At 41.3% G+C, this 27155-nt stretch overlaps 1 protein-coding gene across 1 annotated transcript in view; it reads right to left on the bottom strand.

The window, feature by feature from the left end:
- STRN (striatin) overlaps positions 1 to 27155 on the bottom strand; it is a 121026-nt gene that overhangs the window by 69583 nt on the left and 24288 nt on the right. The window contains exon 2 of the mRNA XM_018569027.1: positions 26279 to 26404. Coding sequence (XP_018424529.1) covers positions 26279 to 26404 — 126 coding nt within the window. The remainder of the gene's footprint in view (positions 1 to 26278; positions 26405 to 27155) is intronic.

Here is a 27155-nt window from a genome sequence, read left to right as displayed (position 1 = left end):
GTTTTTGGCACAATAAACTTCTGTGCAAAGCTTTTTCTAAATAGCTGCTGCATTGTTTTCAGATACTAGAGATTTACTGTAATATTTGCTTTCACTGTGAAAAGGGTTAAGTTTACAAGGCACTTTGGGGTTAAAGGGTTGTCAGTTTATGTTCAGGTGTCAGAAAACCCCAAAATGTTTGAGTTCTAAATTTGCTCTTACTGTGTGAGGTCAAGGTTTCTCTTGTTTCTGCCATTTCCACTCTACTTCCTTGTTCAGGATGGCAATGATATTTCAGCCTATTCTCCATCTTGACACTATCACGCATCCTCCAGCTTCCCCCCTGGGAGGAAGCCTTGCTCAGCCCTCAGCCAAAGCATTACATGAAAGAACACATCTCTGTCATCCCTTTAGACATGCCTGTTCCTCCCTGCTGGCCACTAGGAGTTGCAAACAGTAGCTATGCAATGTTCCAGAAGTCCGAGAGTATAATTAAGCAACTGATAAGCAGACTGCATAGCTGAAGTCTGCCGCATTGAGTGGCCAGCAGTGAGAAGCATGCGCATCTAAAAAGGGACGCTGGGAATGTGATCTTTCAGATGAGGCTTGGGCATCACATGCTGAAACGAATTCCCACCCAACTATTGAACAGGGAGGTGGAGAGGTACATGGGTTACATCAGGTGACCACAAGGTAAAAAAGAGGCAAAAACAAGGTCATTTTAGATTAAAGAAATTGTATGTTTTTTGGTCAGTTATTAGAATCTTATTTACTGAACATTTGTCATTAGTAGTTCTAATGGGTTTACATATACTTTAAGTTAATAGCTAAAGCAGACCTATACTTAACACTCGGGCTGTCTAGCAGGAATTAGCAAAGTTCAATGTAACAAAACTATCTTTAAAGTACAACTAAAGTCTCTGTGTCTCAGTTTTATATTTCATATTCAGCAGCTCAGCATTGTGCAATGTAAATGAATATGATGATCCAAACCTTGCTCAACTACATAATCCTTTCAGAAAATGCTTTATGGTGTTCTGATCAGGACTTCTTAACAGAAGGGGGTGGGGGGGGGGGGGGATTAAAATATTCACAATGGGGCATTCATGGAGGGTGCAGAAGCATCGTCGCTGCTCTAAGGGCTGGTTCACACCATTTTATGGACCATATCTGCAACGCAGTGCATTGCGTTTTTGGCACGTTTTTATCAAGAGTGGATTTTTTGTTGTTGCTTAAAATGGTCTTACAGGTGCATTCCAGACGACACAAAATGGGACAAGCAGTATTTTTCTTGCCTGGTCTGGAACCAACTATGCTTGTGTGAACAGAGGCCAAAAATAGCATAGGGATACATTAGGATGCATTTTGGGTCTGGAAACAATCTGGTCTGGTGATGTTCTGGACATGGTGTGAATGGTCCCTAAAAGGAGTTGAAGAAAAAAAAACCCCATGGCTTCGGAAATAATTTTGTAGGGTATATTGTGTCACCATACAGTACATGTGATCAGAACAAAGGCTTATATTATGTCTTATCTTTTGTTACTTTAAAACATTGTTGTTTTTTTTGAGAGGATGTTTTCAGCCTGTAGCTCTACTTTAACCAATTGCAGAACTGGGTGTAGGAGGTTCACCCTAAAAAAGTAAACCAAATAGCTTGGGTGCCTCTCAGTTGTCCTCCCCTGTTGTGACAATACCAGTGAGGTAATCAGCACCACCAGGTTCATGTTGACAGCTGGGTTCCAATCTGTAACAAGATCTGCTGTAGAGGATACTGTGTAAAGTATGCCTGCAAAGTGCATTTGAAGTCAGATGCAGTCTTGGCAGGTGAAAGCTTTGACTTTGTGACCTGCTGCTACAGGGGAGAAGATTGCCTTGGATTTAAGCAGAGTCTCCTATTTTATCAATTGTTTTTCCCTTTTTTTTTTAAAGGAACTGTAATGCTGGGCACACACCTTACAAGCATCGCAAGACTTTTGTCTTGCGATGGTTGTAAGGTAATTAAAAAACGTACGATCTGCCCATCTTGGACAGGCAGATCGTACTTGCGATGATCGCAAGCCCGCCCCGCTGAGGGGCGGGCTTCCGATGACCGCAATGCTAAACGGGCAGTGTGCGCTTGCGGCTTTTATCTTGCTAACATGCCACAAACCAGCCGAACGATCTTCGGCTGTTTTTCGAACATGTTCCTAAGATAAAAGTCGTGCGACCGTACAATAGCAGAGGTTGCACGCCTTCCACACACCTTGCGATAATCGAATGATCGCGGGATTTCCCGCGATTATCGCAAGGTGTGTGGGCACCTTTAGATAGAAATAAGGGCTCTGCCTAGGGGTGCTACTAATTATTATTTTCATAATTGATTTGTTGGCCGACTTTGTTTCGATCGCTTAATCGGATTAAAAAAAATAATAATAATAATAATAATAATAATATATACCAAGGCGCATTTAGGATGCCATTGAAATTAATAATTGTATTGTAAGCACATGGCACTTGAATAGTTTCAGCCAGGGAATGACAGCTGAATGTAAATACAGCAGCTAGTGGGCTGTTGCAACAGCCAGCCTGCTATCGTCCATTTCAAATTGCAATAGCAGGCTGGTTACTGCACCCACTCACTGCTTATTGTGCCCTCTGATCAGAGGGGACAGAGAGCCGATGAAACACAGGCTCCCAATGCGAAGGAGAGAGCTAGAGGATCCAACCATCTAATCGATAATGAGAATAGTTGACAACTATTCTCATTATCGATTAATTGGTTGCAGCCCTAGAGCCACCACTGCTGTTATCCTCTTCCATTCACTATGTAGCGAGTCACTGATCAGAGAAAGTATTTTGCTCAACCTATGACCAGGCAAGACCAGAAAAGTCTGGAGATCTTGTGTCCTATGTAGCCTAATTTTCCTGTTCTAAGTTGACAAAAGGGGAAACCGTGATGTAGTCCATTCTCTTGAAGTCCGCTATGTTGTCTATTAAAAGATGTGGTTTTGTAAACAGCTATGGTCTTCCTCTCAACTTAAACGATTCTGGAATTTTTTTTTCTAATGTTTTCAATTAAGAAGGTGTTTTCCTCAAAAGAGCTGAAGCTCATTAGATGCGTTTCCTTTTCATACCATACTCTCTCTCCCTAACTCTAGAAACTGAAGTGCATGAAAAACCCAGGTGAGCAACAGTTGGAAATTACCAAACCTGCAACAAAAATCAACCGTCAGTCATTTTTAACAAACTTCTTGCCCATTCTAACGTTTGGTTAAATGACTGAACCTCATGACAATGTACGCATATGTTTGTGTGGAGTTGGAGCCTCACGATTTGCTTTCATGATAATTGATTCAACATGCAGGTGGACCTTATAAAGTGGCTACTAACTGTAGGCCGGCTTTAAATGCTTAGGGATAAACTGAAGCACTCTAAAAATAAAAACATTAAAAGCTTTTTTACCTGTAGAAAGAAAAAAAAGCAGTAAATGGTCAACTGACTTGATGCCCTTGCAACAGAACCACACGCTGTTCTTGTCTCCTACAATTTACTGGGAAAGCAACAATTCCAAGTGTTAGGTCCCAAGCAGCTCTTGCTGGCGGCTCTCTCTGACCTCATGTTACTATAGGATTCCCAGAGACAAGAAAAGTGAAACAAACCTGTGAACACAGCACTATTTGGCAGACAAGCACCAGGAAAGGGGAGCATTTATGACGAACAGGTATCAGGGGTTTTAATTTATTGTGGGAGGGTCACTTTAAGTAGAATTGGTTTCAAGTGCTCTTACATGTCTTGAAATGAAATTACTTCAATCCTCCCCAAGCAGCAAACATTTTCCAACCTCTGATTCACTTACTAGTTTAGAGGAAGCATTGTCACTTCTAGTTAAGGAAAATAGGTTTAGCTTTATTGTGCTGGAACCATTATGCAGCTAATAAACCAGATAATGGTAGCTGCCACTGAAGTGCTGAAACTGGTATGATCGGTTGATCAAAAGTAATTTACAGAATAAGAATTAAAGAGAGACCGTCACCTTCCCAGCACTCCCACACTTCTTCCTCTTCTGCAGGTATAACACCCGGTAGTTCTGGGTATAGAGCAGTATGGGGCCTTCTCTGTGACAGTGTTTAGATCTAGCAGCTAACTGCTAGGCCTGAGCACTGTCACCTGACCAATGGAACGAGGTCACTGCACTCCAGGGTCGCCGACACCCATCATTCGAATGCTTTTTGTGGAGTTGAAAGGAGTGGCAAGAGATAGCTTGTGAGGAGAGTATAAGGGGATGGGAGCCTTTGCAGAGACACTGTCAACTTTAGAAACACCTTGCCCTGCCCATGAAGTTTAAGGTTTTAAAAGATCACGAATAAGAGAATTTAGAAAATATTCTAACTAAAGGTGGCAATAAACAACACTGCCATTGTAGACCTCTTTTCTCTTGAAAAAGTTTAGTATCTGGCTGTAATGCTAATCTGATGGCTTCAGTACTTTAAGTGGCAAGACCCAAAACCCTATAGAATAAAATGGTGGCAGTTGCAAATTTTTATGTTGCACGATATTAGCACAACTCCTTATCAAACCCCCAAAATGTAGTGAAAAATGCACTTAAATGCCCCAAAACACAATAAAATACCCGTTTAATAAAATATAAAAGATGAGGTTACAACCGGTAAATAGATACCCAACATACCCAGGCTAAAAATTGTGAGCGTCCGTGAAATGACAAAATTCAAGACATAACAACAAAAAAAGTTGTAAGGTGTATGGCCACCTTTAGACCTTCTCTGAGAGGTCTGAACATAAAGCAAAAGGAAGCTTGTGTGTGTGCACGGGTGAAGGTCTGATATCAAAAGCTACTACACTTTATTATTAGGTACACCTTGCTAGTACCGGGTTGGACCACCTTTTAGCTTCAGAACTACCTTATTTGTGGCATAGATTCAACAAGCTGTTGAAAACATTCCTCAGAGATTTGGGTCCAGAACACGTTTTTCCAATCTTCTATTGTCCAATTTTGGCTAGCATGTAGAGCTGCAGCTAACGATTATTTTCAAAATCGATTAGTTAGCCGATTATTAAGTTCGATTAATCAGTTAATCGGATAAAAAATACATTTTAAAAAATGGCTCCAGTGATGGGACTTCTAGTTTGTATTGAGATTGCAGCAAGCTTGGAGCGGTGGAAGTAAAAAAGAAAAAAAAAGTGTGGTGTACAATATAGTGAAATGAAAAGTGTAAAATTATACAGCAATGAATGCAGAATGGCACCGGCTATAGAGGACTACAAATCAAGGAATACCACCAGCAATGCGGAATACCACCAGCTATAGAGGAATACAACAAATCCCAGCAATAGTACATTATACAGCGCAATGCAGAATACCACCAGCTATAGAGGAATACAACAAATCCCAGCAATAGTACATTATACAGCGCAATGCAGAATACCACCAGCTATAGAGGAATACAACAAATCCCAGCAATAGTACATTATACAGCGCAATGCAGAATACCACCAGCTATAGAGGAATACAACAAATCCCAGCAATAGTACATTATACAGCGCAATGCAGAATACCACCAGCTATAGAGTACTACAACAAATCCCAGCAATAGCGCTGTATTCTGCATTTCTGAGATCGGGCCTGTCTATCGGCGGCTGTCATCCGCCCACACCTGCTCCTCCTTACTTCTCCCCGCGTCCCTGTGCCGATCGTGGATTTGTGCAGGCGGTGAGTGTGAGGCGCGGAGGAGGTGCGGAGCGTGGATGCGGGCAGGTCTGGCAGCGGCGAGCGTGAGGTGGGGAGGAGGTGTGACGCGCAGCGTGTGTGGAGCCGTGAACAGGGCCAACCAATCAGAAGCTGATTAATCGATTATTGAAAAAGTTGACAACTTTTTCAATAATCGATTATGTCGATTAGTTGTTGCAGCCCTACTAGCATGTGTGAATTGTAGCATCCATTTCCCGTTCTTAGCTGACAGGAGTGGCACCCGGTGTGGTCTTCTGCTGCTGTAACCATCTAATTCAAGGTTTGATGTGTTGTGTGTTCAGAGATGGTATTCTGCATACCTTGGTTGTAACGAATGGTTATTTCAGTTACTGTTGCCTTTGTATCATTTCAAACCATTCTCCTCTGACCTAACATCAACACGGCATTTTCGTCCACACAACTGCCACTCACTTGATATTTTCCTTTTCTTGGACCATTGTCTGTAAACCCGAGAGATGGTTGTGCATGAAAATCCTAGTAGATCAGCAGTTTTTTTAAATACCAACAACCATGCCACATTCAAAGTCACTTAAATCCCCCTTCTGATGCTTGGTTTGAGCTTCAGCAAGTCGTCTTCACCACGTCTTGATGCCCAAATGCATTGAGTTGCTGCCATGCGATTGGCTGATTAGCAATTTGTGTTATCAAGCAATTAAACATGTGTACCAAATAAAGTGGCTGGCGTGTATAGGGGCAGGACGTCTTAAGACGCCCACCCGCTCTGAGCAGACTTCCGTCCGGCCGTTCACGAACGGCCGTGGACGGAAGGTGGTTAATAGCTATTTTGGCACAAATAACTATCACGGTTGTGGATTTCTAGAGGGGCTTTAGCCCTCTATGTTTGGACATTTGCATTTATACCCGATTTAGACATTTTGACTTGGCTTATGCACATTTAGTATTGTTTATATTTATGCATTTTGTTTTCACTCACTGAAGAGTTAAATCTGAATTGAGCGATCCAGAGCATGACAGTTTAACTTGACTTGGTTTATGCACATTTGGTATTGTTTATCATTGTATAAATGTATGCGTGCTTTTTTCTTCACTTACTGAGGAGTTAAATCTGAATAGAGTGATTCAGAGCACGACACAAATTAAGATTTACTATATAAAAATATATTTTAAAAAAAAAAAACACATTTTTTGGAAACTTAAACAACAGAAATGATACATTTAAAGGAACTTGGAAATTATAGTTAACAAAAAAGTCAGTGCACATAAATTCCTATTGTAATAAAATTGTCTTGGAAGTTATGGAACTTTACAACATGGAATGACAGCAACAAAATTAGGTGTTATCCAAACCTGCAAACAAAGGGTTTAGCTGATAATGTTTAAAACAGCTTCGACAACGTTTCAAAGTCCAAGGAGATGGAAATAAAAGTTCTTTACAAGAAAAATTAGACCAACGGGAGGAAACTTAACAGGCAATAAATCTGTTTTTGTGAAGACTGAAGGGGTCGGTCTACTATCTAATAGAGCTTTATCTAAAGTGTATTCACTGCCTCAAGATAGCACACTGAACAAAGAGAAGGAAGAGTGTATAAAAAAAGTTTTAACTCCAAGTATAACTAATTTTGCAATCATACATTAATCCAGCATGGCCCAATGGAAGTATGCATATGCCATGATGGCCCATAGGAATCCTGTAAAGCACTGCAATAGCCAGATCTGCTATAGTGCTGACAGCATTCTTCCGGGTCCTCTATGGTGCTGAGCAGCTTCCATCTGCTCTGGAAAATGGGGTCACTCCCGGGCACAGTGGCCATTCAGAGAACACCTAGTATTTAATAGAAGGCATTCTCTGATTAGCAGTCATTAAAGTCCACCTGCCGTGCTGACCCATATAGTGAAGGGGTTAGGTATCCATCCATTCATGACATCACTTCCCCCTCCCTTTTAGAATGTAAGCCCTCATAGGCAGGGCCCTCCTTACCATCATGTCTTGATTTGTATTGTGATTGTAATGTCTTCCTTATATTGTAAAGCGCTGCACAAACTGTTGGCGCTATATAAATCCTGTATAATAATAATGGCATTGTATAGGGTTAGAGAGTTATAGATCCTTACATTTTAAATTTGGGGTTTTTTTTTCATCTAGATAGGAAAAACACCACCAACACATTTCTGGGGGAAGCATTAAGAAAGGTTCATTTATAAGATATTTAAGATATTAAAAACTTTGGAGCAGCTCCTCAACCATTGCTTATACATTAATAAGTAAAATAAAAAAATAAAGGCCAACCATGACTTACCTAAAGGCAGCGATTCACTTAAGGTAAGAAGAGCATTAGAGAAGCGGCCAAAAGATCAATGGTAACACTGGTAGGTCTGCAACCAACTAAATCGATAATTAATAATGAGAATAGTTGTCAACTATTCTCATTATCAACTGGTTGGTTGGATCCCTGAGCTCTCTCCTTTATGCTGGGAGGAGGGCACAGCAAGCAGTTAGCAGGTGCAATAGCCAGCCTGCTATTGGCCATTTCAATTTGAAATGGCCAATAGCTGCCTAGATATTGCACCAGCCCACTACCTGCTGTATTTACATTCAGCTGCCGCCTGCAGAATCTTTCCATTGGCAGCTGTCATTTTCTGGCTATGGCTATTCAAGCACCGTGTGCTTACAATACAATACGTCATTTTCGGTTTCCGCCGCATTTCAGTGCCGTTCACTTCAATAGCACCCCAAAACGTACCTCCCCACCCATAGTGTGATCGCCCATACTGGAAAGCACGGTACCGCAATGCAGTGTGATTGCAATAAATTGTGCATGTAGCTTTATTCTGAATTTTATTGTGCATGCAGCTTTATTTTGCATTGGTGTATTTTATTTTAAATTAAGGATGGTATTTAGTTTTTTTTTTATCCGATTAAATTGAAATAAATTGGCAGATAAAAAATTATCTGCCAACTAATCAATGAAAATAATCATTAGTTGCCGCCTTAAACAGTGGATCCACCAGGATGGGGTGGGATAAACCATCCATGTGCCACCTATAGCCCATAAACCTGACCAAGCTGGTCTTAATGGAAAAGTGTTGGGAAGAATGCCCACATCAAATATTGCTTGGAGTAATCCAAAAAGGTACGCGGAAGACACAGTAAATGTGGGAAAAGGTTCTCCTGCCAAAACTGAACACAAAATGCCATTTTAGGCAGAAAGCCATTACTGTTCATCAAAATGACCCAAAGCGCTCATAGTTTCTCCATCAGGCAAAAGACAACAATCCAAAAACCACACCTTATTGAAAAAAAAAAAAACACCATGTTAAGTTGTAGTGAATAGATGTAAAGAAGCCGCATAGGATTTGTAGTTCAATGCATTTTTGCGCAGTAAATAGTGTGAATGGTTTATGACCCATTCAGGTTAGACATCTAGTACCTAAGCAAATATGAATGATGACAATCAGGGTGTAACACCTCCAGCCCTATAATTATAAAAGTAAATTACATTTAATAATAGATTTATCACTTGCTCTTTCAACATCACACAATCTCTTCAATATACCAGAAAACCACAGTTATAGTGTCATTTTTGATCATCTTGCACTGCTTGCCACACACTTGTACACCCTTGTCCTTGCATGAAAATGATTTCAATACTACACATAAGGACTGTAAACACTATAAGGAACAAGCATATCCATTGTACACCCAAGAGTCAAGTTCAACACATCCTAAAAGTAAAATGCAGTCAGAACACTGCTCTCACCATAAAGACCATTGTGCACCACAGAAGCAAACATTTTGAATCTAATGGCTTGCCCTGGGGGCATTGAGTACTGCACAGACTTTCAAGTGCATATCACCAGTGGTACATTTCCCATATTTAAAACCTATGAGCTGGTGACTAAAGCAGGGCTGGGTGAATCCCAATAGCCTATGCTCCTTAAACACTTCAGGACAATGGCAATATTTTAATTTTTGCACACACTTAAAAATCAGCCACTGGTTGTGTGCTGATCTCACACCCATGCAGCACAAAGCACAAATGGCAGAGTGTGTGTGTGTGTGTGTGTGTGTGTTGGGGGGAGGGGGGGTTTGGGTGGCATCAGCATCCTGTTCAGCACCATAGAAGTGGTTGAGCTGCCCGATCACTTATATGTGAAACCCAGGTGGCAGCTGCAAAGAACGGTACCAAGATCATGGCTGCTGCACTACTTTTTCCACCACACACAGTATTGAATTACTGCACGTTGTACTGTGCTGCAATGTGTGGTTGCTGAAGCTAGGTGCGCTATGCAATAGCATTAATCGCATGGTACCATGCGTTTAGCTCAACGCTGTGGTGTGAACCCATCCTGCAAACCCATTCAATCCATCATTTATGTGAGATGACTGGTAATTACAGTTTTCTTTTGTCCAAAAAAAAAAAACCCCCACCAGTTTGCAAGTTTAGCAAAAATCAGTCTGCGCCTCTTTATCCTCAAAATAGTGTTGTATCACAAACCAGCTTAGCACACAGCTGACTGTAGGACCGAGAGGAAACAATCCGCATACATAGCCTGATATATTCAGTCTGAATCCCTGCCTCAGGCACAGGACAGTCAGCTTCCTGTAGTGAGGAGAAGGAAGCCAGCCCTAACAAGCAAGCAATAAATACATTTTTTAATCACTAGGAAGCCACAATGGCTGAACGTCACAATGATGAGTATTTAACTGACTCTATAAAATAAAAATAAGTGACTTAAAGTGGACCTATTAGAAATTTTACACGTCTCCATTAACAAATGTCAATCTAAAATACAAAATTGGTTTTAAAAAAAGGCACTTATTAAGGCTACATTCACACTATGCGTGATTAGACGTGTGTGTGTGTGTGTGTGTGTGTGTGTGTGTGTGTGTGTGTGTGTGTGTGTGTGTGTGTGTGTGTGTGTGTACACACCCCGAATGATTCCCAATGGATCTATTCACACCTTGCATTTAGATGCTTTTATCTGTCAGTGTATCTGTGTTTAGGAAAAGAAAAAAAAAAAGAAGTTAGGTGCATCTAGGAATCGATTTGAACTTCTAAATGCACCAAAAACACGTGTAAATCACAATTTAATGCTAGGATTTGGCAACAGATGCAGCTATAAACATACACATGTAAATGAAGCATAAACACAGCGCCTAGCCTGACAGATTTTCCTGTGCATCTAGGAGCACAAAAACACAAGTGGCAAGTGTGAATGTAGCCTAAAAAACAGGCAAGTAATTGACTCTGCCTAGGCTAAGAAGTGAACTCTGAGAGGCAGATTCAGAGGCTGTTAAAGACAATCTGTGACAAACAGCCTAAAACATCAAGGCTATAGCACAGACACCTGGATTTACAATACTGTGACAGAAACAGATTCTGATCCTAAATGAACAATGGTTTGCCTCAACCCTCTGACACTTTTCCTAAAAAGCTTGGCCTGTTACAGGAAGTTGAAAAATAACAGACTAAAGCTGGGCATACACTAAATGAATTTCACCCGTTTCTTGATGAACTAGCCGAAAAATTTGCAGTGGTTGCTGCTGTTGACACCCCACCAGCCGGCATCCCTTGATCAGCTGATCGAAGGAGCCAGTCATCAAATCTTCGAATAAACGGTGCTTTGCAGCCAAAGGGAACAGCTGGGGATTCCTCCATCAATGCTCGTAAGCGCTGATGACGAAATTGGTTCTGCTTTTATCGTTCAGACCACAGGTTGAACAAAAAAAAACCAAAACAATAAAACAGTGTATGGCCAGCTCTACTGGCTGGATCACCAGATGAAAATAAAGGAAAAGCTTGAAAAAACTAAAATGCAGCCACCATATTTAAAGTGACACTAAACTTAGGACTTAAATCTCAAAAATAAATTAAAGTACCCTATTAACAAAAATGTATCATTTGTATATCACTCGGCTGTAGTTCCACAAATTATCTTCGAATTCATGCTGACACAGTCCTTCCTTCTGGAGGGTGACTACTCTTGTTCCCCATGGTCCCTGTGTGTGTAGTAAAGTAGCCACCACTCCAAGATCACTCCTATGATGGACTACAATCTCACGTTTAGTTTACTAGTTTGTATTGAGATTATAGTCCATCACGGGAGTGAGCTTGGAGCGGTGACTACTTTACAAAACACACTGGCTACTTTTGTTCCCAATGGTCCTGATCTCCAGAAGGAAAGACAGTGTAAGCACCAATTCAGAGATTATTTGCAAGTGTCAGGATGGAGAGCAGGGGAGATGAACATTCACTTACCTCCCCTATGTAGAATGACATTGGAAGCGATCAGCGCGGTCATTAAAGTTAAATAAAAACACCACACAAAAAAGGTTTAAAGCCCCATACGAATGTAAACACAAGCGATTGATGCGTCTGCACACCACAACATATCTAATTTGTGGGGTGAAATGTATCTAGAGTGAGAGCAATAATTCTAAAGTCATCAATCACTGCTAGCTGTAAAGGCTTTCAAAGTGTCACTCACGGACAATTTTGGGTACTACTGTTTTTCACAATTTCAAAGGCATGTGCAATTTTAAAGGTTTGACATGTTTGATATTTGATATTTGCTTACTTGACTCATTTTAAAACAAAATTGGGTATCATATTGATGTTTCTGCACTAAAACTAATTTGACTGTATTTTTTACTGAAAATAGGGATCAGCAATGTTGTGTGACATAAAATATTTCAACTGCCATCATTATATTCGTCAGGGTCTCTGCTTCAAGAAAATATATAATGCTTTGTCAAGTTTTAAAGTAAATCTTCAGGCCTAAAATGTGCATGGCAGCGAAAAAGTTAGGTTGGGCTTCACTGTCCTAGAGGCTTCAATACTTTTTGGAACCTGTTCAGCTCTGCAAAAAATGTAACAATTGTCACTGTTGTAGATAAAAGATTATTGTGCTCTAACATTATCATACACATGTAGCATTGGACTCAAGCGAATCTTCATAATACGTTTCCATGGTAACAGAACATACAAAAATATATACACAGCACAGGTATTCTTGTACGTGGACAGTTCCGATACAATGCAGCTTCATCAGACAAATAGGATTTTTGTATGCCAATGAGCAATAAAATCACAGATCACAACTGTCCCCCATTTTTCAGCCTCTTCCAAACAAGGTGAAAGTTTTACACTCCGGTATTGTTTGAACAATGGCAAAGATGCCCGACATGTTGTAGGCCACATGTGGCTCTTTAGGCCCACCACTCCACACCTTCTGGCCTATCCTTGCATGACAATCTCTGCCGATAGGAAGGATCAATCTGAACAGTGATCACAATATCCTAAGGGCTCATTCACACTAGATGTGGTGACAGATGTTTGTCTGCAACTGAACACCACAAGTCACTGCTATAGGGTGCACATAAAACAATTGTTTTCTATGTGCCCCACTTACACCACAGACATGCTAAATTTTTTCATAGTGCACTGGACTGAACCCTCAGTTCACCGCACCACGCTGCCATGCGGAGACCTGAGTTAACACTTTATTTGGAGTGTACAAAAACAAGCATCCTCTCATGACCCAAAGCTCAGTATATCGCGAGCTACAGCTCACGGTATATTGAGACCGCTGCAGCCGGGGCGGATCCCGGCATTACTGTCGAGATCCACCCAGCTGCGTGATTCACAGCTGGCTCTGCCTATCTAGAGGCAGAGCCAGCCGTACCAGCCCCCTTCCCTGTTCGTTCCTCCAGTCAGCGCTGGAGGATCAGAGCGGGGGGATATCCCTGCAGGGAGCCGTGAGTGACAGTCACGGCTCTCTGCAGGGACAGGATCGAGAAGTGAGCGAGCGACGGTATGTGTTCGCTCACTTCCCGATCTATTGGGACAACGTGTGACAGTCTCATTGTCACAGGTTGGCTCGAACTATGAGGTTGAGTGAAAAGCACTCACCTCATAGTTCTCCTTTAAAGTAAATAGTTACAGCTCTGGCAGTATGCTCTGTACCACACACTGCATCACAACACACTAACTCGCCTGCTAAAGCACTCCATTTTAGCAGACGGACTAGTGTGAATAGGGCCTAACTCATACATTACTTCTCAAGTACATTGCTATTAAAAGGAGAACTATGGGGTTAGGGCTTTTCCCCATAATTCTCCTAAGGGTAACGGGAGGAAACAAACTCCTCCCGTCACCCTAAGCTCAGTATACCGCGAGCTGCAGCTCGCGGTATACCGAGATGCCGCAGCTGAAACGGATCCCGACAATTATGTCTGGATCCGCCCAGCTGCATGAGTGACAGCTGGCTCTGCCTATCTAGAGGCAGAGCCAGCTGTACCCGCCCCATCCCCCGTCCGTTCCCAAACAACACACAAAACCAATAAAACTTCACAAAAGTAGTTATACAAAGATTGCATACATTTGATCCGCTGAAGGAGAGGTAATTGATAGATATACCAAGCTAACTAAGCACACATTAAACTGAATATTAAGGATTACAATATACTTTTGAAATGAAAACACTGGACTTGTCCACAACTGGTGAACCTACTGAAAACCAAGCTTCATATAACACCTGCATAATTTAACACTCATGTTGGTGACAAACAAATAATGTCCATTCAAGAATTCAGCGACTCCTATTTAATACTCTACTATGTCCGACAGACCTTCAGCATTCTTGCGCTAATCATATCTTTCTGAAATAAGGGGCCCCAAGGGTTTCCAGTCTCATACATATATGTATGTGAAGCATGTGCTATATCACAATAACAAGCAGCTCCTGATATGCTACAGGGATGTGCGGGACGCAGTTCTATAAGAAAAAAAAGCCTCTGCTGCAAAATGAATTAACTGTCTGCGACCCTCTGTATAGTACTAACCAATTCTAGTTACATTACGTTTACTGAAGATTCCTTTTCTTTGTTTCCATGCAATACCTGTCGAGCAGCAATTTTATTGTGTTGTTCATGTCCTCAAACCAGGAATACAACCTTACAAAATAAAAAGGAGTGTCACCATGACACAAAACAGGGATGTATAATATACTAAGTGTGATTAGCAATCCTGGAGTGCACACTTGGCTTATACACAAACATGATCTGCTGAAAATCACAAATCCATTTCTTGAATGCACATTTGCACGGGTCTTTCTAACGTGTGCCTAACAGTTTTCTAAACAATGGTGACCAGAACACAAAGTGCACCATAAGACAGCTGCAAAGTCTTTACATGTCACTGTACAAGACCAGCTGCTATAACACAGACATGTGAATCAAACAGTGACTTGTCACAGGATCTAACACTGCTAGGGAAACCTGGTAAGCTCCTTCATTTTTTAAATGTGTGCTAGTTTGTATTCACGTGCCTAGAGAATATTTAATGTATGGAAAACAAAGACCTTCTACTTCTGCTCTCAACCAGCAAAAGGCTATTTGCTTTGTATTAGGATAATCATCTATCACCAAACACAGAGGGCAAGAAAACTATATTACATGTGTATATTAATCATACTATACCGTGCTGTATATTCATTTTTAAATTCTGTATGCATATTTGTATGTCTATTTGTGTTTTATGTTTTGTATCTATTCAAAAGGAAAAACAACACAAAACCCAGAACGGACATACACCGCTGCCTAAAAACACACACTGGATTTTTAGATATTTTTTCATGCACATCCAGCAGTGGGAATAACAAATGAACATTTAGATTATATTTCCTGCATAAAATGTGTCTTTACCAAGAGAAATATGTAAAGTTTCCTGAATATGTAACTAGCTCTTGACGTGTAAATTCTATGGGGATTCGATTCATTCTACATCACTGACCTAAAACAAGTTGCATGTAGCAACTGAAGGTAGAACTCCTGGTCTGCATACAAGTTCCAGGCCAGTGTCTCAAAGCTGGTGGATCAAAACAGCCAGGCAGCTGGCATTTTTAGAATAGAGGTCAGCTCTGGCAACTTCCATAGTTTTCAGCACAGGTTTCCTTTAGGTGAACTGCTGGAACACCATTCAGCTCAGTACATCCTTTTAACACATTACTTTGGGTTGCATTTGCATTGACTTAAGGAATAATGCAGTTCAGAGACAGAGAATCAGACGTGCTGCATTAACCCAAACGTAAAGCAGAACAAAGCAAATGCAGCAATAATTACATGCATACCCTTGTCCAAAATATCCAGATCAAAATATAACTACTGTATTTCATGCATTTCCAAATTGCTTCTGGTAAGTAGCAAGTGGAATAAAAAACCCTGTGCACTAGCACTTACTCAAGTCAACTGCAGGGCAGAACTGCCTGCACAATACTGCAGTGGTAAACAAAACACCTTCCTTCACCATCCCCTTCTTCCAGAAAAATTTGGAGGCAGTAAATCTCTATCACTACATACAAATTGTCAGCAATTTCCTGCACATCTAGGTCCTTAAACAAACATGCATCTAGTTGAAAAACAAGAACACACACTTCAGGTCAGTCATGTGACTTAATACCTTCATGCTATATTCAAGCGTAAAACATGTCAAACAGTCACCTTACAAAACAACAAATACTGACATATAATCCACCTTATTCATCTATAGCAAAACTACTTACTACCATATCATCTATAAACAAGTTCATTATTTCTATACACAGGTAAATCAGTCACTAAATACAACAGTGCCACTTAGCAACAGAAGTGCCGTGACTGCCCATACAAAATCTATGCAAACTGCTTAAAAGAACATTGCATTAAAGTGACATTAAAGCCAAACATTTTTTCCCTCCCCCCAATGTTAATTAAAGCACTTACCTTAAATGATGTCTCTTAATATGATCTTTTTCTTTCCTGTAGTTTTCAGCCTTCTCTCCAGCGCTGCGGAGAGTCTGCGATCCAGCGCCGACTCCTCTGTCCTTGCTGGCACTTCCTGTCCCACGGTGTCTGCATGCGGGTGCACGCCGTCCATATACTTACCTTGCGTCTCTCCTTGTCTCCCGGACGAAAAATCCGAACTGTGCATGCGCCCGCCCCAGGATGCTTTGCGGCCCCTGAGAATTTTCAGATTTTTCGGACAGAAGCGCGCAGGGAAGACACAGGTGAGTTTAAACCGCTTTTAACGTGTGTTTTTAAAAAAAATGTTTTTGCATATATCTACTGCTTGCTAGCAGTAGATATATGTAAAAACATTGGAGGGTTTAAAAACCCTTTAAAAGGAATTAAATCTTAAAAATGCATACAAGTACGTTAACTATTAACACAAATGTACCTTATTTGTGCATCACTCAGCTGTAGTTTTTCAAATCTCTGAATTCTTGCCGACACTGTCCTTCCTTCTGGAGGGTGGCTACTTTTGTTGCCCATGTAAAGTAGTCACCGCTCCAAGCTCACTCCTGTGATGGACTACAATCTCAATACAAATTAGTAAACTAAATGTGAGTCCATCATGGGAGTGAGCTTGGAGCGGTGACTACTTTACATGGGCAACAAAAGTAGCCACCCTCCAGAAGGAAGGACGGTGTCAGTATGAATTCAGAGTTGATTTGAGGATCTACAGCTGAGTAATACACAAATAAGGGACACTTTTGTTAAAAGAACTATGGGGTAAGTGTTTTTCCCCATAGTTCTCTTTAGGGTCGCGGGAGGACATATACTAACCTCCTACTGTGACCCAAAGCTCAGTATATAGCAGGCTATTGCCCGCGAAATACTGAAGGCGGCGCAGCCAGGACAGATCCCAACAATGCTGTGGAGAACCACCCAGCTGCGTGACTGACAGTGGGCTCCGTCTATCTAGAGGCAGAGCCAGCTGTACCCGTCCCATCTGTTCCGCCAGTCAGCCCTGCAGGATTGGAGAGGGGAATTCCTGCAGGGACCGGTGACTGTCAGTCACAGCTCTTTGCAGGGAGATGATCGGAAAGTGAGCGAGTCACGGTGTGTGTTCGCTCACTTCCCGATCAATAGAGCTGATCTGTGACAGTTTCATTGTCACAGGTCAGCTCTAACTATTAGGAAGAGTAGAAATCACTCACTTCATAGTTCTCCTTTAATGGTACTTAAATGCATTTTTAAGACTTATTCCTGAGTTTAGGGTCACTAAGTTACACACAAAACTTACCATACACCAGCAGAATTTTGATTGAAACAAGCCTCTGTCAGCTCATGGTAATCATATGTAAATTAGATTTTAATTGAAGATTTTTTCTTAGGCCTGATTTACATCTGCACATTCACGGGACGGTGGTGGTTACGCACCACCCATTGATTTCAAGGTATCTGCACCTTTTTGTGCATCACACGGGACGGATTTTATTCTCTGCCCCATTTGTGCACATTTGCACATGCGGCGGAAAACGGCACGATTTGCCGTCCACATTTAGGATGCTATTAGAAATGAATGGTACCGCAAGCATGTTTTGCATTTGTACGCAATTCTGCAAACATGCACAAAAACAGAACGCTCTGGTGTGAACCAGGCCTTATTGTGTTAGCACAGCTGAAACCCCCATTAAACAAGCAGGTGATGTATTTTCTTGGGATGCAGGGTATCAACACTCCAAAAAGTTAATTCTTAGGTTCAAAACTGGCCAAATACCAAACCACTTTCTTAACCACTTACACCCCTTTCTTCCCAGGTCATTTTTTGTTGTTGTGATAGTTTGGCTGACAATTACCTTATCCGATTAACCGATTAATCGAACTTAATAATCGGCTAACTAATCGATTTTGAAAATAATCGTTAGCTGCAGCTCTAAATTTTACACTTTCCGTTTCACTATATTGCACACCACACTATCTTTTTTCTTTTTTACTTCCACCACTCCAAGCTTGCTCCTGTGATGGACTACAACCTCAATACAAACTAGTAGTCCTATCACTGGAGCCATTTTTAAACTTTATTTTATTGTTTATCCGATTAACCGATTACTCGAACCTAATAATCGGCTAACTAATCGATTTTGAAAATAATCGTTAGCTGCAGCTCTACCCAAATTAATTTTATATCATTGTTTTGAGACACAGATTTTCCTTTTAGTAGTTTTTAATAACCACCAGGTTTTTATTTTTATATACAAGAACATTTACTAAAAATATTGGTGGGGAAAAAAAAACTGTTTAGCTTACTTGTCAAAATAAAAATGCCAGACCAATACACACTCTCCCAAAATAACCCCTTTTTGGAATGTGGACACCCCAAGGGGATTTTGTTTTCTGACAGAATTGTTTGCAAAAAAAAAAAAAACCCTAGTTTCAGGTGGTTAATATTGTGTGCAATTACAGTGAAATGCCTTTAAACAGTCATTCTACCCCTGACCAATATTTCATTTATAGGAAGAGATGCCAGGCCTACCCTCCCACATGGATTCCATGCTCTTCCCTCCTGAGACATTCTTTGTTAAATCAATCAAGGTGGCGGCCCATGGGTGGGGCTGGGAACTTGACCCAAATTTTACTAAAGGTGTCTTTGAGGAAAAGTGTGATTCAGTCTACACACCTCCATGAAAACGGATATAATATTGTTGGGTGGAGAAACCTTTAATACTAGGGCTGTTCAGATACCAAGTACCGTACTCAGTACATGTACACATACGTGTGTGTGTTATCTATAGATATAGATATATAATACATGTTTATTTTTATTTATAAATACATATATAAAAGGGATTCACCGATAGTATTTTAATCAGTTCTTGAACTTGATAAAATGGTCACAGATACAAGTACTGATACATTTTTGTTTATTATCATGCGACAGTTTTTCTAAAGTAATACAGACTAATGATTTCAGGACAGTGGTGGAGCGTCAAAGCCAGGTCCCAGCTGCAACCGCTGCAACCCTGGTTGTTCTCGTGAAAATGCCAAGTATTGGCACTGGTATCTGAATATCCCTATTCATGGTAATGGTGCACTAGATGCAGTGCATCGTTAATGTACAGATCATACACAGCAAAAGGGGGTGAAGGGGTTAATGCATAGGTCAAATATAGTGGGGGGATGGCAATGGAATAAGGGAGGTGAAAGGGTCAGGTCACAAAGAGACAGGATAAGAGTTAAGATGCAAGGAGAGAAGGGAGGGGAAAGGGTTAACTGCAGCAACTAAATATACCCCCACAATCAAATTAGGCCTGCCTATGATTGTCTACTAATAAATGAGCCATTAATATAAGAGTTCCTTCTTCCCCTCACAATATAGAAATGGGAGGACTCTTGGATGTAAACGGTAGTACTGTTAACATTTGTGATCTCTGTGATTGGCCATCACAGCGATCAAAGCGATCAAAAGGCACAGAGCTCTGTGCCTTCTGACTATGCTATCTAATGACAATAAAGAGAAGGAGGTTTATAAACATCCACTTAGAATAACCACTCCCCCTAGCAAATGTTTCACTACAATGGCTGGTAGTAGGGTAGTTAGGAAACACATCGGCCTAGTGTTGTTTTGAAAAGTTATGTTTATTTACCAAGTACCAAGAAACTGAAGATTTCATTCAAAGATGTCCAGTACTGTCTTGAGAGAAGAGGGCAAAGTGGATCTACTCAGGATACAAAAACCAGATAATAAACTGCAGTTTGAGAAACAGGTGGCTCAGTCCACCAACTAGCGGGCAACCTTGCGTATGGTGTGAACGGGTCAGAAATGTTGCAAAATGTTACTCAGGAGCTACATGTGGAACAAGGTGAGTAATTGCTCTGCATAGTGATCCTGTTGCTAGCTACTTGCTAGTGCTAGTTCTTACACAGACAGGTCACCAAAGCCATCACTTGTGGGCAGTATTTTCATGTTGTAAAATTTCCATCATGGCCTACAAATGAAACATTCTGGCACGCATGGTGATACCCAACATGTGTTGCATAAATCACCATTTATGTACACGTGTACACCGCAAATGCATGCTCATGTATGTATGTATGTATGTATGTATGTATGTGCAAGGGGCATGGAGGGTTTTTACATTTTTTTATTTTTGCACTTTTGTTACCTAATTTTATTGCCATCACAAGTTCTCTTGGACTTGTGATGTCTCCACTGCACTCGGGCATCTCTGATCTAGTAAAGAGGGTCCTTGATCAATGCAGCACCCGCCTCTCTTAAAGTGCCGATACACCTTACAACTATCTGCAGATTTTCTGTGGTCAGATGGAAAAGGTGGAACAGATTCCTCCATCTACACTTTAACTGTGTGGATGGAGTAATCTCCACCTGGGCCAAGCTTCAGTATCTTGCTAGTCGGCCCCGCTGGCTCCCAAAATACCTGGACAGTCTGATTGAATGAAGGCATTGTTCAGGTGTTTTGAGAGCCAGCGGGGCCGACTAGCAAGATACTGAAGCTTGGCCCAGTGGGAGATTACTTTTCCACGCAGTTTATCGTGGATGGAGGAATCTGTAGAACTTGAAAATCTGCAGATAATTGTAAGGTGTATGGCCAGCTTCACCCAGGAACTGGCAGCTCTGAACTCATCAGTATTGACATGTTAGAAGAGCTGACATGTTGTGCCATGTCTTCCAGTTCACCATACTGCTGCTCCTTTTATTGGTCCCTGGCTCGAAGAAGCAGGCAAGCCCAATAACAAAGGGTGGGAACAACATAAAATAAACATGGAAGACATTGACTGGCTGTATAGCCACCAGAACACTTCAAAAATACAACTCAGCCTGCTTTTATAAAGTAAGCTAATTCACGGCTGTGACTTCATTTACATGTGGATACTGCCCATGACAGTAGTTACAACAGGAAAAGATAATGATACCTGGGTGGAAAAAAAAACCCATTGCTAAGAAAAACATGAACATTTCTGTGCGAAAAATACACAGATAGTTACATTCTTACCACAATTACTAAATACAAGATAAACTGCAAGAAAACAGCCCTGTATGACTTTCTACTTCACACTTTTGAAAGCAGAACTCCGGGTAAAAATGTTATCACTAGAAGGGTTAAGCGCTCATTTTTGCCTAGGGTCAAAAAGTTAGTCGCCCAATCCTCTGAGCCGGCTTGCTCTTAGACCAGACCTTCCAGCCTCTCTCATCCTTCACGGCAGCAGCCTAAGGTCCCTGAGTCATCATGTTCTATACACTGTGTATAGGACATGAGGACACAGAGACATACCATCCCAGCAGTGGAGGAGGAGACAGGTTGCATGGAGGCTGTCACAGCCGGCTGGCTCGGAGAATCAGATGAGTATAACTTCATCATTTTAAAAGGAAAAAAACGAGCAGTTAAACCTTGCAGTGCAATTTTTGTGTTAAGATCTACTTTTCAAATGACGAGCTATATGAGATCTACCAACGAAAAAAAAACCCTCCCTGGCTCTCTCTCCTCGCTCTCCTGGCTGTCTCTCCTTGCTCATTCTCCTGGCTGTCTCTCCTCTCTGTCCTGGCTCACCTTGCTGTATTTTGCAAACAGTGTAGTGCAACAGACTGTTGCACTACACGAATATTCTTTGATGTAATACATAGCACTTCAACCACCAGTATCCACCAGAAAGGTGTCAGGGAGCTTGGCTCAGCAGACTCAGGCTAATAGGTAATCATGTGTGCACAGCTAAATAAATATACTAAAATGGAATAAAGGGGCCGCCATTCACACCCTTCGTGTCCATCACAAATATGTTGCCCAATATTTCATAAAAGTGCTGAAGACCAATTTTTGCTAGGCCCCACCCCCATTACAGCCAGGCAGCAAGCATTTTTAGAAGGAGGTCAGCAATGGCAGTCTGCAGGTGCCTCGCAACACAGGTTTCCTGTATGAAGGCAGTCAAAAAACCTGGAGATTTTCCTTCAGATAAAAGTGGACTTTACATGAGTTAAGAGATTGATATGAGGTGTAACACAGAGGTATTTATTACCTCTTGCAGAGATCATATTTCCTTGAAAACACCTTTTTTCAGAACTATAAACCATCTTTGTTTAGGCACTGCTCAAGGTCTACACCTTCTTTGTGGACTGAAATGCAGACACAATCATATAAACCCTGGAGTTCCCGACAGCAACAGGATTGCTAAAATGTGTAGAAAGAACACTCACTGCTCGTAGATGTCGCTCCCTCACGGGCTGGAAAAGCAACACAGCGCTCCTTTGCTGGTTAAAATGCTGCAAAATTGAAGTCGTCAGTGAGAGGGTGACGCCTTGATCATTCATCCGGTGAAGGAGAGACATACAGACAGGTGTGTGCCTACTACCCTGCTGTGTCTTGCATCACTATCAAATCACTGGCAAATTCTCACCAACATGACAGGGGCCCATTAGTTTCAATGTGCTTACAAGCACACTGCTGTTTGTTTACATTAGAGTGCTGGCAGGCCTCCACGTTTCTGCTGAAAATAAGCGAGAAGCTGCAATTTCAGTGCCCATGTTGTACATTTTGAATATTAATTTCTCCAAAATGCCTACAGGTACAGGGCTGACTGCGGCCTGTTTTAAAGAGTTTTTACTGCTCGTTCATAATAAGCAAATACTTTAAAGTTCATAGACTGGGCACGGTTTCCTTTTAATTGGAGAATCAAAAGGGTCTTCTGTGAGTTGCTAGTTTGCTTATTGGGCCTGTGTTTACTGGAACTTGCCTACTGGGGTGGCTGGGTCTCTAACATATAACAGTCCTCTGATGAAAATAAGGTTTCAACTTTTTATGTATATCCTTATAGCTTGCTGACTGCACCTGCTATTGTACTTAATATGTACTTAAAATCTTGTGCTTCAATAAAAATTGAATATTTACACAAAAAAAATAAAAAAGGGTTTTAAAAGGCATAGTCCTTTTGTAAAAAAAAAAAACGATAAATGTACCCACATTGATAAATGTGCAAAGAATTGCAAATGTGATCAATGCATCATGAGTACAATGCCCAGGCTCCCACAGACTGTTCCTCCAGCCCGGGTCCATACCATACAGGCCTTCTGTTATGGGGTTGAAGGAGGTAATCAATGGACTACAAGTGCAGTTACATAACCGCAACTGTGCTCAACAGAGATCTACAAATCCCATGGTGGATGAGCGGAGCCACAAACAACTACACCAAATGCAAATGTATACAGCAGCCTGCAGGCAGGAGAATTCTGCAATTCACATAAGGGGGCAGTTTGGGGTGGGAGGTTGGAACTGTAACCATATTTCAGGTCACTTTAATTATGGCTGTAATATGAAACATGGTCAAAAGGGTCAAATTAAACCTTAAAAATAATTAAAATAATGACCCATTTGGTTTATTTTAATTGTTTTCAGAATTTACTTCTTTCTTCAATGGTAGTCTGTGCATGTTGCTTCAGCTCTGGAGGCCGACTTCTGGCTTGTGCATGAGTACACGTCAGCTCATCATGGCTTCTCTATGGGCGGTCTTGACACCATGACAGAGCCTCAGTAAGAAATTAGAATGAGCGTGCCAGCACGCTGTGCTTGTAATGCAACAAGAGCACACATCCTGAGCTGGGAATACTGAACCTTTATAAATGAACAGTAGGGCAGCACGCTGTCACCCAGTACAGGAAGTCACAAACACTGGCAGGATCAAAAGATGCAAATCGAAGAAAAGCAACACTGCAGTGCAGAATCATGAGCCTCACAAGATCTAATGAGCTGCACTAACATTTTATAACTGTATTTAAGAGTTTATAGATCTTTAAAGGGCGAGTTCACCATAACATTTCCCATGCATTCCAGCATCTCAAGTTCATTGAAAAACACTGCACAGTTTTTAAAAAGAAGATTCTTTGCAATGTCATACCTGTAGTCCGTGCATGTCCTCCCTGCAAGTCTGTCCACAAAACACCTAGGTAGGTGACCCTGCCTTTCTCCACAAGTCATGCCTAGATGGCAGGACAATTTGGACGTTGGAAGAGCAACCCCAGCTTTGCAACAAGGGGTACTCATGCTCATCCAAAACCCCACGCATGCACTTTCCCTCCCTCTGTCGCTCTTGAGCTTAGCCGCCGCTGCAACAGAATGAGAGAGGGAGCATGCTGCACATGAGCAGGTTTTGAATTATCCATAGCGCTTATTCCTGCGGTACTGGAGGTGCACTTCTAATGTCGGGTGTTAAACGGAGCGCAGGGTTTGGAGTGGTCTACCTAGGAGGCATGTGGCCGACAGGTATACAATCTTTTTAAAACTGTGCAGTGTTTTTTAAAGTGACACTTAGCTCAGGAGTTAAATCTTAAAAATACCTTCAAGTACCTTAACTATTAACAAAAATGTATCTTATTTGTGCATAACTCAGCTGTAGATCCTCAAATCATCTCTGAATTGGTGCCGACACCGTCCTTCCTTCTGGAGGGTGGCTACTTTTGTTCCCCATGGTCCCTGTGTGTGAGATAAAGTAGCCACCGCTCCAAGTTCCTTCCCGTGGCAGACTACATCTCATTAGTTTACTAATTTGTATTGAGATTGAGCTTGGAGCGGTGGCTACTTTACAACACACACAGGGATTCAGAGATGATTTGGGGATCTACAGCTGAGTGATTAGGACTGCAACAACTAATCGACATAATCGATTATAATAGATTATTGAAAAAGTTGTCAACTTTTTCAATAATCGATTAATCGGCTTCCGATCAGTTGGCCCTGTTCGCGGCTCCACACACGCTCTTCACGCCGCACCTTCTCCCCGCCTCACACTCACCTCCCACCCACATCCACGATCGGCACAGGGACGCGGGGAGATGTAGTAAGGAGGAACAGGTGTGGGGGGATGACAGCCGCTGATAGACAGGTCCGATCTCAGAAGCAAGTTGCTGGAAGACTGCTCAGGTAAGCCTGCACTTCCCTCCCCCGCACATGGAGCTTTATAATGTATTGCTGGGATTTGTATTCCTCTATAGATGATGGTACATTGTATATTATACAGAGCAATGCACAATCATCTATAGAGGACTACAAATCCCAGCAATAATACATTATACAGTGATGCAATGCCGATTACCACCAGCTATAGAGGACTACAAAACCTAGCAATAGTACATTATACAGTGCAATGCAGAATACCACCAGCTATAGAGGACTACAAAACCCAGCAATTGTACATTATACAGCGCAATGCAGAATACCGCCAGCTATAATGTACTATTGCTGGGACTTGTTGTAGCCCTCTATAGCTGGTGATATTCTACATTGCGGTGTATAATGTACTATTGCTGGGATTTGTATTTCTCTATAGTCGGTGCCATTCTGCATTCATTGCTGTATAAATTTACACTTTCATTTTCACTATATTGCACACCGCACTATTTTTCTTCTTTTTTACTTTTTTTTCTTCCACCGCTCCAAGCTTGCTCCTGTGATGGAGTGCAATCTCAATACAAACTAGTAGTCCATCACTGGAGCTATTTTTTAAAATGTATTTTATTGTTTATCCGATTAACCGAACTTAATAATCGGCTAACTAATCGATTTCGAAAATAATCGTTAGCTGCAGCTCTATGAGTGATACACAAATAAGAGACATTTTTGTTAAGTCACTTGAATGCATTTTTAAGGTTTAGCCAAAATCATTTCACCATCTGCATAAAATACAAATTTGAGTTAAGATCTGCATCAACATACAGACTGTACACAACAATCCTAGGGGTATGAGGACTCCCATGCCCAATGTACTATGCATATCTAATGAATGCTGATCCCCCAGCACTGACAGATCCCCGTTGTTGTTATTACCTGCAGCTCAGCTCGCTCCACCTCCCACTGAGCTCTCTCCACCTCGAACCGGGCCCACTCATGCTGCAAGAAGTGCAGAATGCCCGGGATGCTGTACTGGGCCCTCTGGGCGGGTCTCCTGCCTCTCTGACAGCGGCGCCGTGACGTCACGCAGGGCCAGAAGCCGTCAGGTTAGGTGCCACCCTTACCGCCAACCTTCCTGGATTTCTTTTTTTTCTTTCGCGTAACTTTATTAGTTTTAAACAAAATACAAAGCTTCAACGGACAGTGCGATTGCAATTGCAAATCTTGCAACTGTCCCTAATTTAGAGGAACTGTCCGGATCTGGATACAAAATTCTTCTTTTCTCCTTAGATGTCCGTCTTTCCTCTTCAGATGTCCCTCTTTATTGACCAATGTATATATATATGTCAATTAAAAAGTGTATCTTTAATCGATCAAAAGTGTTTTACTACACCCACCTCTGAATTATTGTAGTTCTTATTTTAAAACGCCAGTATAAAGCAAAATAAGTGATGGAAAATAAACAATTATTGTATTTCTAATATACATTAATGTAACAAATTACCATTTGCATATTAATGTTTTGTAATCGGCATCATTGGAGGGCTTGGTGTGTCCTTTGTTCATATACTTTTTTTCTGTAAGGCTTCCCTCTTTCGTGTCTCAGGAAATTGGAAGATATGATATTGTCAGTGTTATATTAAAGCTGAACTCCGGGAACAACATTTTTATTGAAATATATTTCTATTAGGGATGTCCCGATACCACTTTTTCAAGACCAAGTACAAGTACTTTCCCTCAGATACTTGCAGATACCAATTGTTGATACTTTTCCTTAAAGGGGCATGTGACATATTTTATAAAACAATACAGA

Source organism: Nanorana parkeri, unplaced genomic scaffold (genome assembly GCF_000935625.1).
Source record: "Nanorana parkeri isolate BGI_ZX_2015 unplaced genomic scaffold, ASM93562v1 scaffold1277, whole genome shotgun sequence".
NCBI lineage: Eukaryota > Metazoa > Chordata > Amphibia > Anura > Dicroglossidae > Nanorana > Nanorana parkeri.
Note: the sequence above shows the minus strand (reverse complement) of the source record. Positions and strands in the feature narration are given on the sequence as shown.